Source organism: Vipera ursinii, assembly GCF_947247035.1.
Source record: "Vipera ursinii genome assembly, chromosome: 1".
NCBI classification, from domain to species: Eukaryota; Metazoa; Chordata; class Lepidosauria; order Squamata; family Viperidae; genus Vipera; species Vipera ursinii.
Window position 1 is genome coordinate 340228869 of NC_139512.1, and position 13911 is coordinate 340242779.

Here is a 13911-nt window from a genome sequence, read left to right on the forward strand (position 1 = left end):
GAGGGGGTCAAATTATTCTCCAAAGCACCAGAGGGCAGGAAAAGAAGCAATGGTTGGAAAGTGATCAAAGGGAGAACAAACCTGGAATTAAGGAGAAACTTTTTAACAGTGAGGACAATTAACCAGTGGAACAGCTTGCTTTCAGAAATCATGGGCACTTGTTTGAGGTTCTCCTGCTTGAGTGGGGGCTGGAGTAGAAGACCTTCAAGGTCCCTTACAGCTTCTAATTAATTCTAATTCTAATTCTAATTCTAATTCTAATTCCTATTCCTGTTCTATTCTATTCTATTCTATTCTATTCTATTCTATTCTATTCTATTCTATTCTATTCTATTCTATTCTATTCTATTCTATTCTATTCTATTCTATTCTATTCTATTCTATTCTATTCTATTCTATTCTATTCTATTCTATTCTATATATAATGTTCTATTCCATTATTTCCTTGACTTGATCACTGTTACTGTTGACCAAGTAAACTGTGGTCAGCAAAAGAGTGAAGTCATGGAGATATTTTTTGCAGAGGAAGTTGAAATGGCTGAAGATTAAATTGTGCTTTGGCTTAATATTTGTTTGTATTGTCTATGTCATGGGTCTTCAAACTTGGCCCTTTTATGACTTGTGGACTTCAACTCCCAGAATTCCTCAGCCAGCGTGCCTGGCTGAGGAATTCTGGGAGTTGAAGTCCACAAGTCATGAAAGGGCCAAGTTTGAAGACCCCTGGTCTATGTGGTCTGAAAACGCCCTCCTGTGTTATAAATGTGATATTTATCCCTGGAAATACGTCATGTTGCATTATCAATATGGCTGTGTTCCAAGACAGAGATGGTGCTCCTCAGGTTGACGTGTCTGCTAAAATTTCTCATCTCCCATCTTTTGCATCTCGTACAGCTTGAGTTCTGTCATTCATCTGTCCATTTTTCCTGGGCCTATACATGGTTGGAGTATATAATGCATCACACAAAGTCAGGTGTTGTTTTGGGCCCTTCAATCATAAATTGATGCAATAGCGGAGAATGTGCTGTATGTACATAAAGGCTGAACCATTGGTTGCTTGATTTTCTTCTTCCTATTAACCAGAATTCAAAACATCAAGAACCCAATAAATTAATGCATGGTAAGAATTAAGCTGATATGACTCAGATAATGAGTAGGTTTTCATAACTTTCAACTTAAAATGTTTGTTCCCTGGCATGCTATCACTTTCATCATGTATTTGATGAGCTGAATTTCAGCTCTTAGGGAAACCAAAGTGACTTATGAGTACAGGTATGAAGCCTGTTCAAGCGTCAACACATCCACCTCTCAAAAAAAACCAGCTGGTTAAGTCACCCTGTTATTGTCAGAGCCTTTGACACCATTAATGGCCATTTATTCTTTCTTTTTTAAAATGTGGCTTCTCAATACAAAAAGAGTGTTGTTTCTTTTTTGCAGTTTGAATAAGATGAAATGAATATTTGGAAAAGTTAAAAATGTGGCCAGATAGACAGAGAACCAGGTTTCTTAGCTACATCTGGCTAGATCCAGGTAGCATGCAAAGGCATTAATCATGGTTTATTAATCACTGTGACTGAGTTCACACAACATGCAAAGCTATAAACCAATCACATTTTGCTTTGCTGCAATTGGTATTGGCCAATAACTAGTTAGGAGTCACATGTCTTAAAGACAAATACCTTGGTTTTCTGTGTATCTGATCACAACTCTTACGTTTTCCAAACATTCATTTCACTCATTCAAACTGCAGAAAGAAACAACATTGTTCTGGTATTCAGAAGCCACATTTTTTTTTTAAAAAAAGTTTTGGTATCTTCTTACATTGCATGATATAAAACTCTTACATTTATATTATGTTATATAAGAAGATGGCAAAACCTGGCCAATTTCCTTTGATCTTGAAAGCTAAGAAGGGATGGGCCTGGACATGACAGCAGCCTCAACTGACAAATAAGATCTGGAAGAGCAATGCTTTCCAAAAAAATAGGTTTATAGGTGTGTGCTTGCCAGGATCTCACCTTAAGGATACTTCAAACATTCAGTAAGAGGTTGAAAATGTCTGTATTTAACATGAAATAGTAGCTTTTTATTTGTTGGAACTTATTATTCATTGATAGGGACGCGGTGGCTCAATGGGTTAGGACGCTGAGCTTGTCAATCTGAATGTCGGCAGTTTGGCGGGTCAAATCCTGAGTGCCGCGTAACAGAGTGAACGCCTGTTACTCGTCCCAGCTTCTGCCAACCTAGCAGTTCGAAAGCACGTAAAAAATGCAAGTAGAAAAATAGGGACCACTACGGTGGGAAGGTAACAGCGTTCTGTGCGCCTTTGGCGTCTAGTCATGCCGGCCACATGACCACGGAGCCGTCCTCGGACAAGCGCTGGCTCTTCAGCTTTGAAATGGAGATGAGCACCGGCCCCTAGAGTTGGAAACGACTAGCACACATGTGCGGGGGAACCTTTACCTTTATTATTCATTGGATTTAGGTCTCACCTTTACTTCAGAGACTCAAGTGGTGTACATGTTACTTGTCCTTCCAGATTTTCTTAGCAGTAAAAACCCTGCGAGGCAGGTTTTGCTCAGAGAAAGCAACAGGTCCCAAATCTCCCCTGATCATCCATAATTGCAGGTGGATTTGAACGTTGGCCTGAACTGATGCATATATATTGGTTTTCCATCTTTTGCAACACCATTGGCATGCTTAGTCCTTCCAAAAAGAACTAAGAAGAACATAAGCTTTTGTTTTAAGGAGGTGGCAAGGTGTAAAAGTATGCTATATCTCTGTATTTAATTAGTTGCATGCCTGGACTGGTCTATAAGGAAGGCAGGTGAAAAATAATTTAATAGGACTTTTCTTTCGGTAGTGCTAGAAAGAGAGAGGGATACAAGTATGCAGTATTGATCTTCCTTCTCGGGTAGAGATCATTTTGCTGGCAAGCTCCTTTTACATGAACATTATGAAACTTATGGGAGTGATCAGGCTGATGGTTCCTATCAAATTTCAAGCCAGGTCTTCTGGGTGCAAAATGAAACATATTTTTTGTAGGTTTTGTGGTATCTGGCTAAGGTTGCTTTCTTCAAAAAAATTGTCTCTGTTGAGTGCTAATCTGGTTTATTCTACTTAATCTGGGATGGTCTCCTGCTACTCCTAGATTGAAGCCCTCCTTCTTTTGCCCTGGTTTTTGGCTCCAGAAGATTCCAGATTGCTGATATTCAAAGCTGTAGCAGTGTATGTGACACGTTCTTTTTTATTCCCATTCAGTTCATCTCCATGGGGACAGCAACATCTAAAGAAGAACCCTCCTCTGTAAAGAGTCCAGAGGCTTCAGTTGCTTTCAACATGATGGACGTCTTCCTCTTCTCCATTGTCATTGGTCTCCTGACCTACTGGTTTTTCTTCCGTAAGAAGAAAGAGGAGATCCCAGAGTTTTCAAAAATCCAGACACCAGCAGGAGGAGAAACGTAAGTGGTTGGACAGTCAGGAGCACTTAAAGAGACCTGGCTTTCTGGGGTGGTGGATGCAGTATGATTCTCTCACATCAGTTTAGCTTCTAAGAATTGAGTGCTGGATTCGAGCAGCTTGAATTCATTAAGGATTTAGCCTGCACTGGAAATATGGTCTCCTTGGAGTATTTTTTGGCAATATCTTAGTGTATTATTTTATGGTGTTTGTATGCTGCAGTTACGTATTGCCCATCCCTGTCCTAGAAAAATGATCAGATTGGCTAGAATAGGGCTTTTCAACCAATGGTACGGGTACCACCTGTGGTACATTGGCATCTAGTAGGTGGTATGTGACCATCCTAGAAAAGTGGAAGTGGGGGAGGAGAATGAGCTGAACCGGTGGCAGCACCGCACAAGCTTGAGCGAGAGATGGCTGGAGCTGCAGGGCTGTCAGGGCTCAGCAGAAGTGCCAGGATCAGCACCAGGCTCCAGCTGGAGCTCAGTGCTGATCCTGGCACTTCTGCTGAGCCCAGAGAAAGCGCCAATCAGCTGGAATGTCTTGTGATTTGCTTGGCAACAAGAGACTGGAACCTTTTGAGGAAAAAAGTTAATTTCATCTAATAAGCATGTACCCTATTTGGTTGAATCAGATTTCCCTACTTTGTGTGTTACTGTATTGAAAAAACTAATTAAAAAAGCATATTTTTAATAACATAAACTTAACTATGTTAATTGTATGTGTGTGTGTGGGGGGATGGAGAGAGCGAGCTTGTTTAAAGGTACAGAGAGGACCAGAATCTTGGCAGCAGAAGCTTTGGTGTTAAAATAGTAATGTTTTTCTTGATCAGTTATAGGAGAGCTTGTTATAACTTTTTTTAAAAAAGAACATTTCTTTCTATTTCCTATCTTTTACTATAATTTTAATAAAGATCGTCTTCCACCTGAATTGGGTTAAAACAGCCAGCATGATTAGTAGCCATACTTCCAAAATATTGTGCATTGTTTGGAATCATTCCTAAATATGGTTTCCAGTTTGAGACACCACATTCTGATGATTCCAACTAGGACAGTTAAGGCCTCAAGGATTGTGTGTCAACTGGGTACAATTCCTAGGAGGAAAAAACGAAGGGGACTGTGAATGTTTAGCCTTAAAAAAGTATGACTGAGGGAAGATATTATATAACAATAGAGTTGAAAGGGACCTTAAAGACCTTTAGGTCAACCTCCTCTTTCATGCAAATCTGCTGAAGCCCTTCTCAGAGTTGATTGACTGGCCTCCGTATCAGGAGCCTTGGTGGAGCAGTGGGCTAATGCCTCCTTAAGTAACACCAGCTGCCTGCAATTAGTGCAGGTTCGAGTCCCACCAGGCTCAAGGTTGACTCGGCCTTCCATCCTTCCGAGGTAGGTAAAATGAGGACCCAGATTGTTGGGGGCAATAAGCTGACTTTGTAATAATGCCGCTTGGGGTGTGTGTGTGTGAAAGCCCTAATAAGCAGGCATATACATAGAATGAAGGCTATTGCTAAGCACATTGATTTGTGCTTAGATTGTAAGCCGACTTGAGTCTTCGGAGAAGGGCGGGATATAAATGGGATTAAAAAAAAAGACCTCGATCAAAGAACACTGCTCCACAGGTTGACAACTCATGCAATCTGGACATTTCTCTTGATGTCTAGTCTAAATTGACTTCCTTGTATTTGTAACTTGTTGCCTGGGGCAATAGGGAATAAATTTTGTCCCTCTTCTATGACAACCCTTCAGATACTTGAAGACTAGATTCTGTCTTCACTTGTTTCTTCTGTAGACCCTAACACCCTCAGATCCTTTAATTCAGCAGCTCCCAAACTTTTCTATACCCCACACCCCTAGAATGCTTCTGATATATTCTCGCACCCCTTACAAAAGTTCGAAATAACAGCAACAAATTATGCATATACACTATAATTTTGAAAACCCAAGTTTTCCCACCCCCTGGAATATCCTCTTACACCCCCGGGTTGGGAACCCCTGCTTTAACTGCTCCTAATAGAGCTTAGTTTCCAGATTCTCCACCATTGTAAAATCTGTTCTCTGAACTTGCTTCAAATTGACATTGTCAAACTATGTCAAATTGAAAGCTGCCCAGAGTTGGGTAGAGGATTTCAGTGGGGTCTGACCAAGGGAGGATGGGACTGGAACTATTACTTTTTATGATCGCTGTTCTGTTTTCCTGTTAATAAATCCCAAGTTAGCCTTTGGTTTTTAAGCACCTGCATGACACTGAAGCATTGCGTCACACATAGAATCACATTCTTCAAATATTTGGAGCTGTGTCTCAAGGAGGAAGGCTAGATAAACTGTTATTGTCCACAAGCAAAAGATAAAAGGTAAAGGTAAAGGTTCCCCCGCACATGTGTGCTAGTCGTTTCCAACTCTAGGGGCCGGTGCTCATCTCCGTTTCAAAGCCGAAGAGCCAGCGCTTGTCCGAGGACGTCTCCGTGGTCATGTGGCCAGCATGACTAGACGCCAAAGGCGCACGGAACGCTGTTACCTTCCCACCGTAGTGGTCCCTATTTTTCTACTTGCATTTTTACGTGCTTTCGAACTGCTAGGTTGGCAGAAGCTGGGACGAGTAACAGGCGCTCACTCTGTTACGTGGCACTCGGGATTCGACCCGCCAAACTGCCGACCTTCAGATCGACAAGCTCAGCGTCTTAACCCACTGAGCCACCACGTCCCTTTTAAGCAAAAGGTACAGACCAGTAGTTTTTAGGAAGCCATTTTTTTGCTGAATATTAGAAATAATTTCCTCATGGTCAGGATGCTTTACTAATGGAATCTGTTATTAAGCTGATAGATGGGGCTCAGTGGTCTAAATGGCATGTCCAGTGTTCTGATCTAGGCATTGGGCTAAAGATACTATTATTCCCAGTCATCTCTGAGATTGTAGTGTTAAATTCACAGCCTTGAATGGGTCTTTCCACTTTTGTGAGTCTGCGAATGCTGGGACATTGTTGGTGGTGCTGTAGGGAATGAGTTGGCTTCGAGAACCTGGGAAAGTGCTTTGAGATTAAATGTCCCTGAATCCTTGCACTATTTTCTTGGCCCAGTGACTGAGAAGAAGAGCTTTGGGTCCTGAAGACCTGAGTTCCTAAGTGCCCCCAAATGAGTTGATCCTATAAATCTCCTGTATTGCCATCCAACAAATCTGGAGGGCACAAGTCTGGGAAACAATGGGAGCTTTCTTCCAACACATCTGGAGGGCATCAAGCTTCCTGTAAGCAAAAAAAAGAAGAAGACAATGCTAATGGGTGGTACAGAACTCTCATTCCTCCTTTCAATGAGTTGTGTTTCTTTCCAGAATGAGGGGCCTGTGGGAAACAAGAGGCAGTGGGAAGGCTGCTTAAGGAGACCTTGAATTCAACAGATAAGCATTTAGACTGGATTATGCTGACCTTTCTTCTTGCCCACTCCTAATGGAAACAATTTTGACAGAGTCTCTCTTATGTATCTTGTTTTTGGAACTTCCGTCTAGCCTTCCGAAGAGGTTCTGCAGCGAAGGGCACTTCTCAAAAAGGACAAAAGGAAAAAGGTCTTCTATTTATTTTTGAAAGACCTCTGATGTAAAACAGTTGCTAAGGCAATGGAGGTCTCTCGCTGAGAAGCTCCCCCTGCTCACTCTTGAAGGGTAAAAGTAGGGAGGGTTAGGGTCCTTGGGAATTTTCATCCTTAAAAAGTCCTTTTTCCTTCTCATTCCTTTTTGCTGCTGCCAGATGTTGACATTCTTGGGTTTGTGCCGGGCCCTCTGGGTAATTCTGAAAGCAGCCGGCATGAATCCCAGAGGATCAGGCTGCTGGTGCCGTGTCTGACTGGAGGGGTTGGTATGCAAAGTTTGCCGGGCTATAACAAAAGGAGGCCGGCCACTCACTTGAAGATCCAAGAGGGGTACTGAGAGGAAGGCTGGAGAGGCTTTGCTTCAGAGGGAGGTTTAGCTGTCTGTAGCCAGTATGAAATTGCAGGGTTGTGAAATACTGTCTCTCTCTGCTGTTTCCAATTCACTATGGGTTGCGCCTATTCGGCAGGAGAGGAGACTTTTTCTGAGAGGTAAGTTAACCTAGGAAGTTTGGAAGCCTTAGGAATTGGGATCTGCTTGAGTAAGGGCAGGGTCTTTCCAGTGCAAAAACTGGTTTGGCAGCAGCTTTGATTCAGGAAAAGTGCTCTGACATGAGCATGGACGTTGCCACGAGAGGCCACTATTTGGGCCTGACGCTGGGAAGTTTCTCTTACTCTCCTCCACCCTCCGCACTAGCTTAGGTAAAACTGAGCTCTTGCTACTGGAGAAAATGAAATAAGGCAGAATTTTTTATTTGCCAAGGAAAGTTATTTTTTAACTGAAAGCAACTTTTTTAAGATACTTGCCTTGTGCAGGATACCAAAGGAAGAGATGATAGCTCAGAAATAGAGCACGTTAAGAACAGAAGAGCTGTGCTACATCAAACTGAAAACCCATTTTTGTCATCCCATGACATCTGTGAGCCCCATAAGCAAGAGATAGACACATCGTACCCTCTTGCTGTATTTCCCAAGTAATTCAGACTAAGAGGAATACTTGTTTGGTAGTAGAGTTAACACATAAGTGTAATTGACTAGACAACTCTTCTCTATTCGTTATCTGGTTACTTCCAAAGTGAATAGCTGCGTTGTGCTTAACTTGGGGTTACCGCTTGGAAAAGCGTTCACAATCTTCTGCTGGCTAGATACTGGTGTGTGTGTGTGTGTGTGTGTGTGTATAGGAGAGCCTTATTAGTCTATAGTGGCAAAAACCCAGTCTTGTAGTAACTAACTACTAACCTGCTGAACATTTTATTAAACTCTTAGAAGTTTATGCCTTTTAATAAAACACGCTAGTTGGAAAAGATGGACTTTGAAAAACAGAATGTTCTTTAAGGTGTTTCAGGCTACTCTTGAAGGTCTTGTTTGTTAATCCTTGACAGCTCAGTAATGGTTTTTCCCAAGCTGCAAATGGGAATGAATGTCTGAAGAAGTGAGATCCCTCTTCCTATCCCTGTCACTTAGCCATTCTCCATAGCAAGCAGTGCTAGAAAAAGGATGAACTTTGGGGTATAGTTTATGTTCTGCTGATAATTGGGGTGCGTGAAACAGAGAGAATCTTGCATGTGGATTGTGAAAAGGAACCTATGCTCCAGGCCGATGTTCCTCAGCCTTACGGTTGAGAATTCTGGGAGTTCAAGTCCAGATATCTTAAGGTTGCTAAGGTTGAGAAAATCCCACTCAAGTCTTCTGACTTCAGAAAATATTGGTTATGATGCAGCTGATAGAGACTATTGACCTTGGTCTGGTGGTAAAATAACACCACTGATCGTTATGCAGCTGCCAGCTCAGCCTTGCCAAACTTAGTGCCTGCTAACTATGATGGCTTATCATCATAGCCCCCAAATAATATTATTTATGCCACTGAAATGATAGGAGCTTTAATTTTGACAGAAGTTGATAAGTAGCAGATTGGAAAACCTGCTGAGCCAATGTGATAGTTTGGTACATAGCTGGAACTGTGAACGTTTCAAAACCAACCCTTTTTTCGTTCTCTCTTTTATAGTGGGCAGTCAGCAAATGAAAACAGTTTTATTGAAAAAATGAAAAAAACGGTAAGCTTCATTTCATTATTTTCACGTTAGTACTTACTGAAACAGGCTTGTTATCCGGGTTTTTCCAGCCATTTCTGCCTCTCTTCTGTATTTGAAGGGCCAGCTGGCAGTAGAATGTAGATTTTTGGGGGGAAAATATTTTTCAGTATTGGATTCCCAGATGTGGTTGGAGTACAGTGTCTACTATTCTTAATCATGAGGCTGGGCATAATGAATATTAGAGAAAGCCTCCCCTGGAGAATATCTTCATGTCATGCTGGGAGAAGTCACGTTTGTGTAAAATATATATTTAGCATAAAATATTGCTAAGAAATTAATTATTTGTACATTAAATTTTTGGATTGCTCGGAATCTACAAAATCTACTTTCTTGGGTGGCATACAAATCCAGTGGTAATACTACAGCTAGTCCTCGACTTACAACAGTTTATTTGGTGACTGTTCAAAGTTCCAACGACTCTGAAAAAAGTGACTTATAACCATTTTTGTACTTAACAACCATTGCAGCATCCCCACAGTCACATGATCAAAATTCAGAGGCTTGTCAACTGACTCATAATTCTGACGGTCGCAGTGTCCCAGGGTCATCTGATCCCCTTTTGTGACTTTCTGAGAAGCAAAGTCAGTGGGGAAGCCAGATTCACTTAACAACTGCACTGATTCACTTAACAACTGTGGCAAGAAAGGTGCAAAATTCACTTAACAGTGTTGCTTAGCAACAGAAAATTGAGCTCATTTGCCATCATAAGTCGAGGACTATCTGTACTACTACTACTACTAATTTATTAAAAAGAAGCTAAAGTGCTCTGGGAGTTAGAATTCAAACAGACCGGCACTTGTCATATAACAACACCTCAGACTAAACAGTTGTTGATAAGAAAGACAAATAAGTTGAATAGTGGACGTGGCGGTAGCTAAAGACAGCAGAATAGAAGGGAAAGAACTGGAGGAAAATCACAAAATACAGGTAGTCCTTGACTTATGACCACAACTGAGCCCAAAATTTCTGTTAAGTGAGACATTTCTTAAGTGAGTTTGCCCCATTTTACAATCTTTCTTGCCATGGTTGTTAAATGAATCATTACAGTTGATAAGTTAATAACCCAGTTGTTAAGTGAACCTGGTTTCCCTATTGACTTACTTGTCAGAAGGTTGCAAAAGGTTTCACATGACCTTGGGACGTAGCAGTGGTCATAAATATGAACCAGTTGCCAAACATCTGAATTTTGATCATGTGATCATGGGGATGCTGCAAAGGTCGTGACTGTGAAAAACGGTCATAAGTCACATTTTTCAGTGCTGTTGTAACTTTGGTCCGGCAAATAAAAGTGGAACGTCTTTGGCAAAAGAAAGCAAAGATAGTACCAGTAGTAATAGGTGGTTTTAGTCCAGTCCCAAAACATCTAGAACAGATATGTCAAACCTGCGACGTATCGGGACGGTTTTGCCATTGCCGGCAATGGGGTGGGCACGGCTTCCGGGTGACACATCCGGCCTGCGGGCTGGCAGTTTGACACCCCTGATCCAGAACAGGGGTCCCCAACCACTGGGCCACAGCCCACTACTGGCCCATGGCCTATTTGCAACTGGGCTGGCTGGTGCGAGCGCACAGGCCTACTCATGCAAGCATTGCGGGTCTCATGGCCCCACTTGCGTGAGTGTCGTGGTCCTTCAGAGCCTCACTTCCACAAGCATCACGGGCGCTGTCGGCCCCACTTGCGCAAGCAATGGATGCTTATGCGCACGCACATACTCCTATCCTTGTCACAAAACCATCCCCTCTTCCCCCCCCCTGGGCTGCCAACCTGGAATGGTTGGAGAATTCTGATCTAGAACGCTGTTTGAAGTCCATCGTCATTCACAGAATCACCATTGGGTAATTGCAAAAGGCAGCTTTGCTTGGAACAGTTTATATCTTGAAATGATACCTTTAACCTGATCAAACAATAATAATAACAATAAGAAGAAGAAGAACATCTGCTTATCCCAGGACCTTGAGAAAGGCTCAATAGGGGGCTAAAAATGCCAGATCTAGTCTAAACATCAGATTGACTTTGAGATGGACCATAATAGTAATAATAAATGCTAAACCCAGTCTAAACATGCTGGCTGCAACAAGTCAAGGTTGACTCAGCCTTCCATCCTTCCGAGGTAGGTAAAATGAGGACCCAGATTGTTGGGGGCAATAAGCTGACTTTGTAATAATGCCGCTTGGGGGAAGGGCGAAAGCCCTAATAAGCAGGCATATACATAGAATGAAGGCTACTGCTAAGCTTGTAAGCTGCCCTGAGTCTTCAGAGAAGGGCGGGATATAAATGGAAATAAAATAAAAAAATAAAAAAGTCATCATCATCATCATCATCATAATGTCTATCTTTCTGTTTCTTTTCTCTTTTAGATTATTTTGTAATTTAAAAAAAATCCTACAAGAGAAAATACAAATAATGATAGCACTTAGACTTACATTCAGTAAAGGTAAAGGTAAAGGTTCCCCCGCACATGCATGCTAGTTGTTTCCAACTCTAGGGGCCGGTGCTCATCTCCGTTTCAAAGCCCAAGAGCCAGCGCTTGTCCGAGGACGTCTCCATGGTCATGTGGCTGGCATGACTAGATGCCAAAGGTGCACGGAACGCTGTTACCTTCCCACCGTAGTGGTCCCTATTTTTCTACTTACATTTTTATGTGCTTTCGAACTGCTAGGTTGGCAGAAGCTGGGACGAGTTAACAGGCGCTCACTCTGTTACGCGGCACTTGGAATTCGACCCGCCAAACTGCCGACCTTCTGATTGACAAGCTCAGTGTCCTAACCCACTGGGCTCTTCGGCTTTGAAATGGAGATGAGCACCGGCCCCTAGAGTTGGAAACGACTAGCATGCATGTAGGGGGGGGGGAACCTTTACCTTTACCTTTACATTCAGTGGTGGGATTCAAATATGTGAACAACCGGTTCTCTGTTTGGATGCCACTTCCATTCTGGGCTTGGGCAACAAAAAATTAGCTATTGGTTCTGCCAAAGTGGTGTGAACTGGCTGAATCCCACCACTACTTATATTTCCTAACCCTCTCTGAGCAATTTACAGAGTCAGCATCTTGCCCCCAACAATCTGGCTCCTCAGTTTATTGACCTCGAAAGAATGGAAGTCTGAGTCAACCTTGAGCCGGTGAGAATTGAACTGCCAAACTGCAAGCAGTTGGCATTCAGCAGAATTAGCCTGCTATGCTGCATTCTAACCCCTGCCCCACCAGGGCTCTTGAATAACAAATACCAAGAACAATACAAACCATACAAAATAAATGCATAAAATCACAGTAAAACTAGTAGCAAAACAATATCCAAGAATTTACTTAATTTTTAAAAACTTTCTGGTAACCAAGATCAAAAAGTAGGTATTATGCAAGTTGTGGTAGGAAAGATATTTTTAAAAATGGGGTGCTGCTAATGAAAATCCTTTTTTTTCTTGCCTGCCTTGTAGAAGGATCTTGGATAAAGAATTGGGTTGATTGGATTCTAAGCCACTAGAAAACTCACATTTTATACTGGGCTTAGAAGCAAAATAACAGTCAGGGCAGAAGGCAAGTCATTAGCTTCATAGGATTGTCTTAGCCTCTCCCAATTAGCAGCACTTTGGTTTCACTGATTTGAAAATGTTCCCATGTTCCCGTGCTAAGTGAGATATTTCTTAAGGGAGTTTTGCCCCATTTTATGACCTTTCCTGCCACGATTGTTAAGTGACTCACTGCAGTTTGTTAAATTAGTAACACCGCTGTTAAACGAATCTGGCTCCCCCATTGACTTTGCTTGTCAGAAGGTCACCAAAGGAGATCACATGACCCCAGGACCCTGCAATTGTCATAAATATGAGTCAGTTGGGGATAACCTTTCGCCGCGGCCTCAAAACACTCCTTTTCCACCTGGCTGACCTGGACTGACAGGGATTTTAATTATGTTTTTAATTTTTTAGCTTTAATTTTTAATTTATTTTAATTTTAATTTATTGTACAGAGGCCTTTAATTTTAATTTTATCTTAACTTCTGTATTTATTGTATGTTATTGTTGTTAGCCGCCCTGAGTCCTTCGGGAGATAGGGCGGCACATAAGTCCCAATAATTAATAAATAAATAAATAAATAAATAAATAAATAAATAAATAAATAAATAAATAAATAAAAACGGTCATAAGTCGCTTTTCTCAGTGCCGTTGTAACTTTGAACGGTCACTGAACTGAAGCATTGTAAGTCAAGGACTACCTGTATAAGCAAACCAAAATAAGCTCAGGGTGGCTTACAGCATAAGCCGGCTGGGAGAAGCTTTATGGACAAGAAGTATTCCCGGGAGAAGAAATTTGCTGAATATTCACTCTCCCACACCCTTGGCCAAGGAACGCTGTCCCAAAAAGCCTCAAGGTGATTCTGTGCCACACCTTTTCTAATCCAGGAGTGAAGTAGATACAGAGACCTGCTCTGTAGCTATCAAACCAGCCACTGTCTAGTACAGGCATAGGCAACCTCGGCTCTTTTATAATAATAATAATAATAATAATAATAATAATAATAATAATAATAATAATAATAATAATAATAATAATAAACCTTTATTGTCAAAGTACAACATGTGTACATTGAGATTAGCTGAGCCTCCCCCTGTGCTCTCTCCCCCCAACACACAGTGACAACAAACCCTCCATCCTACCACACCATGTGAACCAACTACACCACACACCGGCCTCCCAAGTCAATTCTGCATAAGATTATGTCCCATTTAAAAGCCTAACAGCCCACGGATAAAAGCTATTTTTCAGCCTGTTGGTACGGCTGGCTATATTCCT

The 13911-nt window shown here is 41.8% G+C and overlaps 1 protein-coding gene across 1 annotated transcript in view; it reads left to right on the forward strand.

Annotated features, from left to right (window-relative positions):
* The first annotated feature begins 3263 nt into the window (after positions 1–3263).
* The window catches only part of POR (cytochrome p450 oxidoreductase), a 37455-nt gene continuing 26807 nt past the window's right edge, over positions 3264–13911 (forward strand). The window contains exons 1-2 of the mRNA XM_083372721.1: positions 3264–3458; positions 9037–9085. Of these exons, the coding sequence (XP_083228847.1) occupies positions 3268–3458; positions 9037–9085 (240 nt within the window). The 5' untranslated portion in view covers positions 3264–3267. The remainder of the gene's footprint in view (positions 3459–9036; positions 9086–13911) is intronic.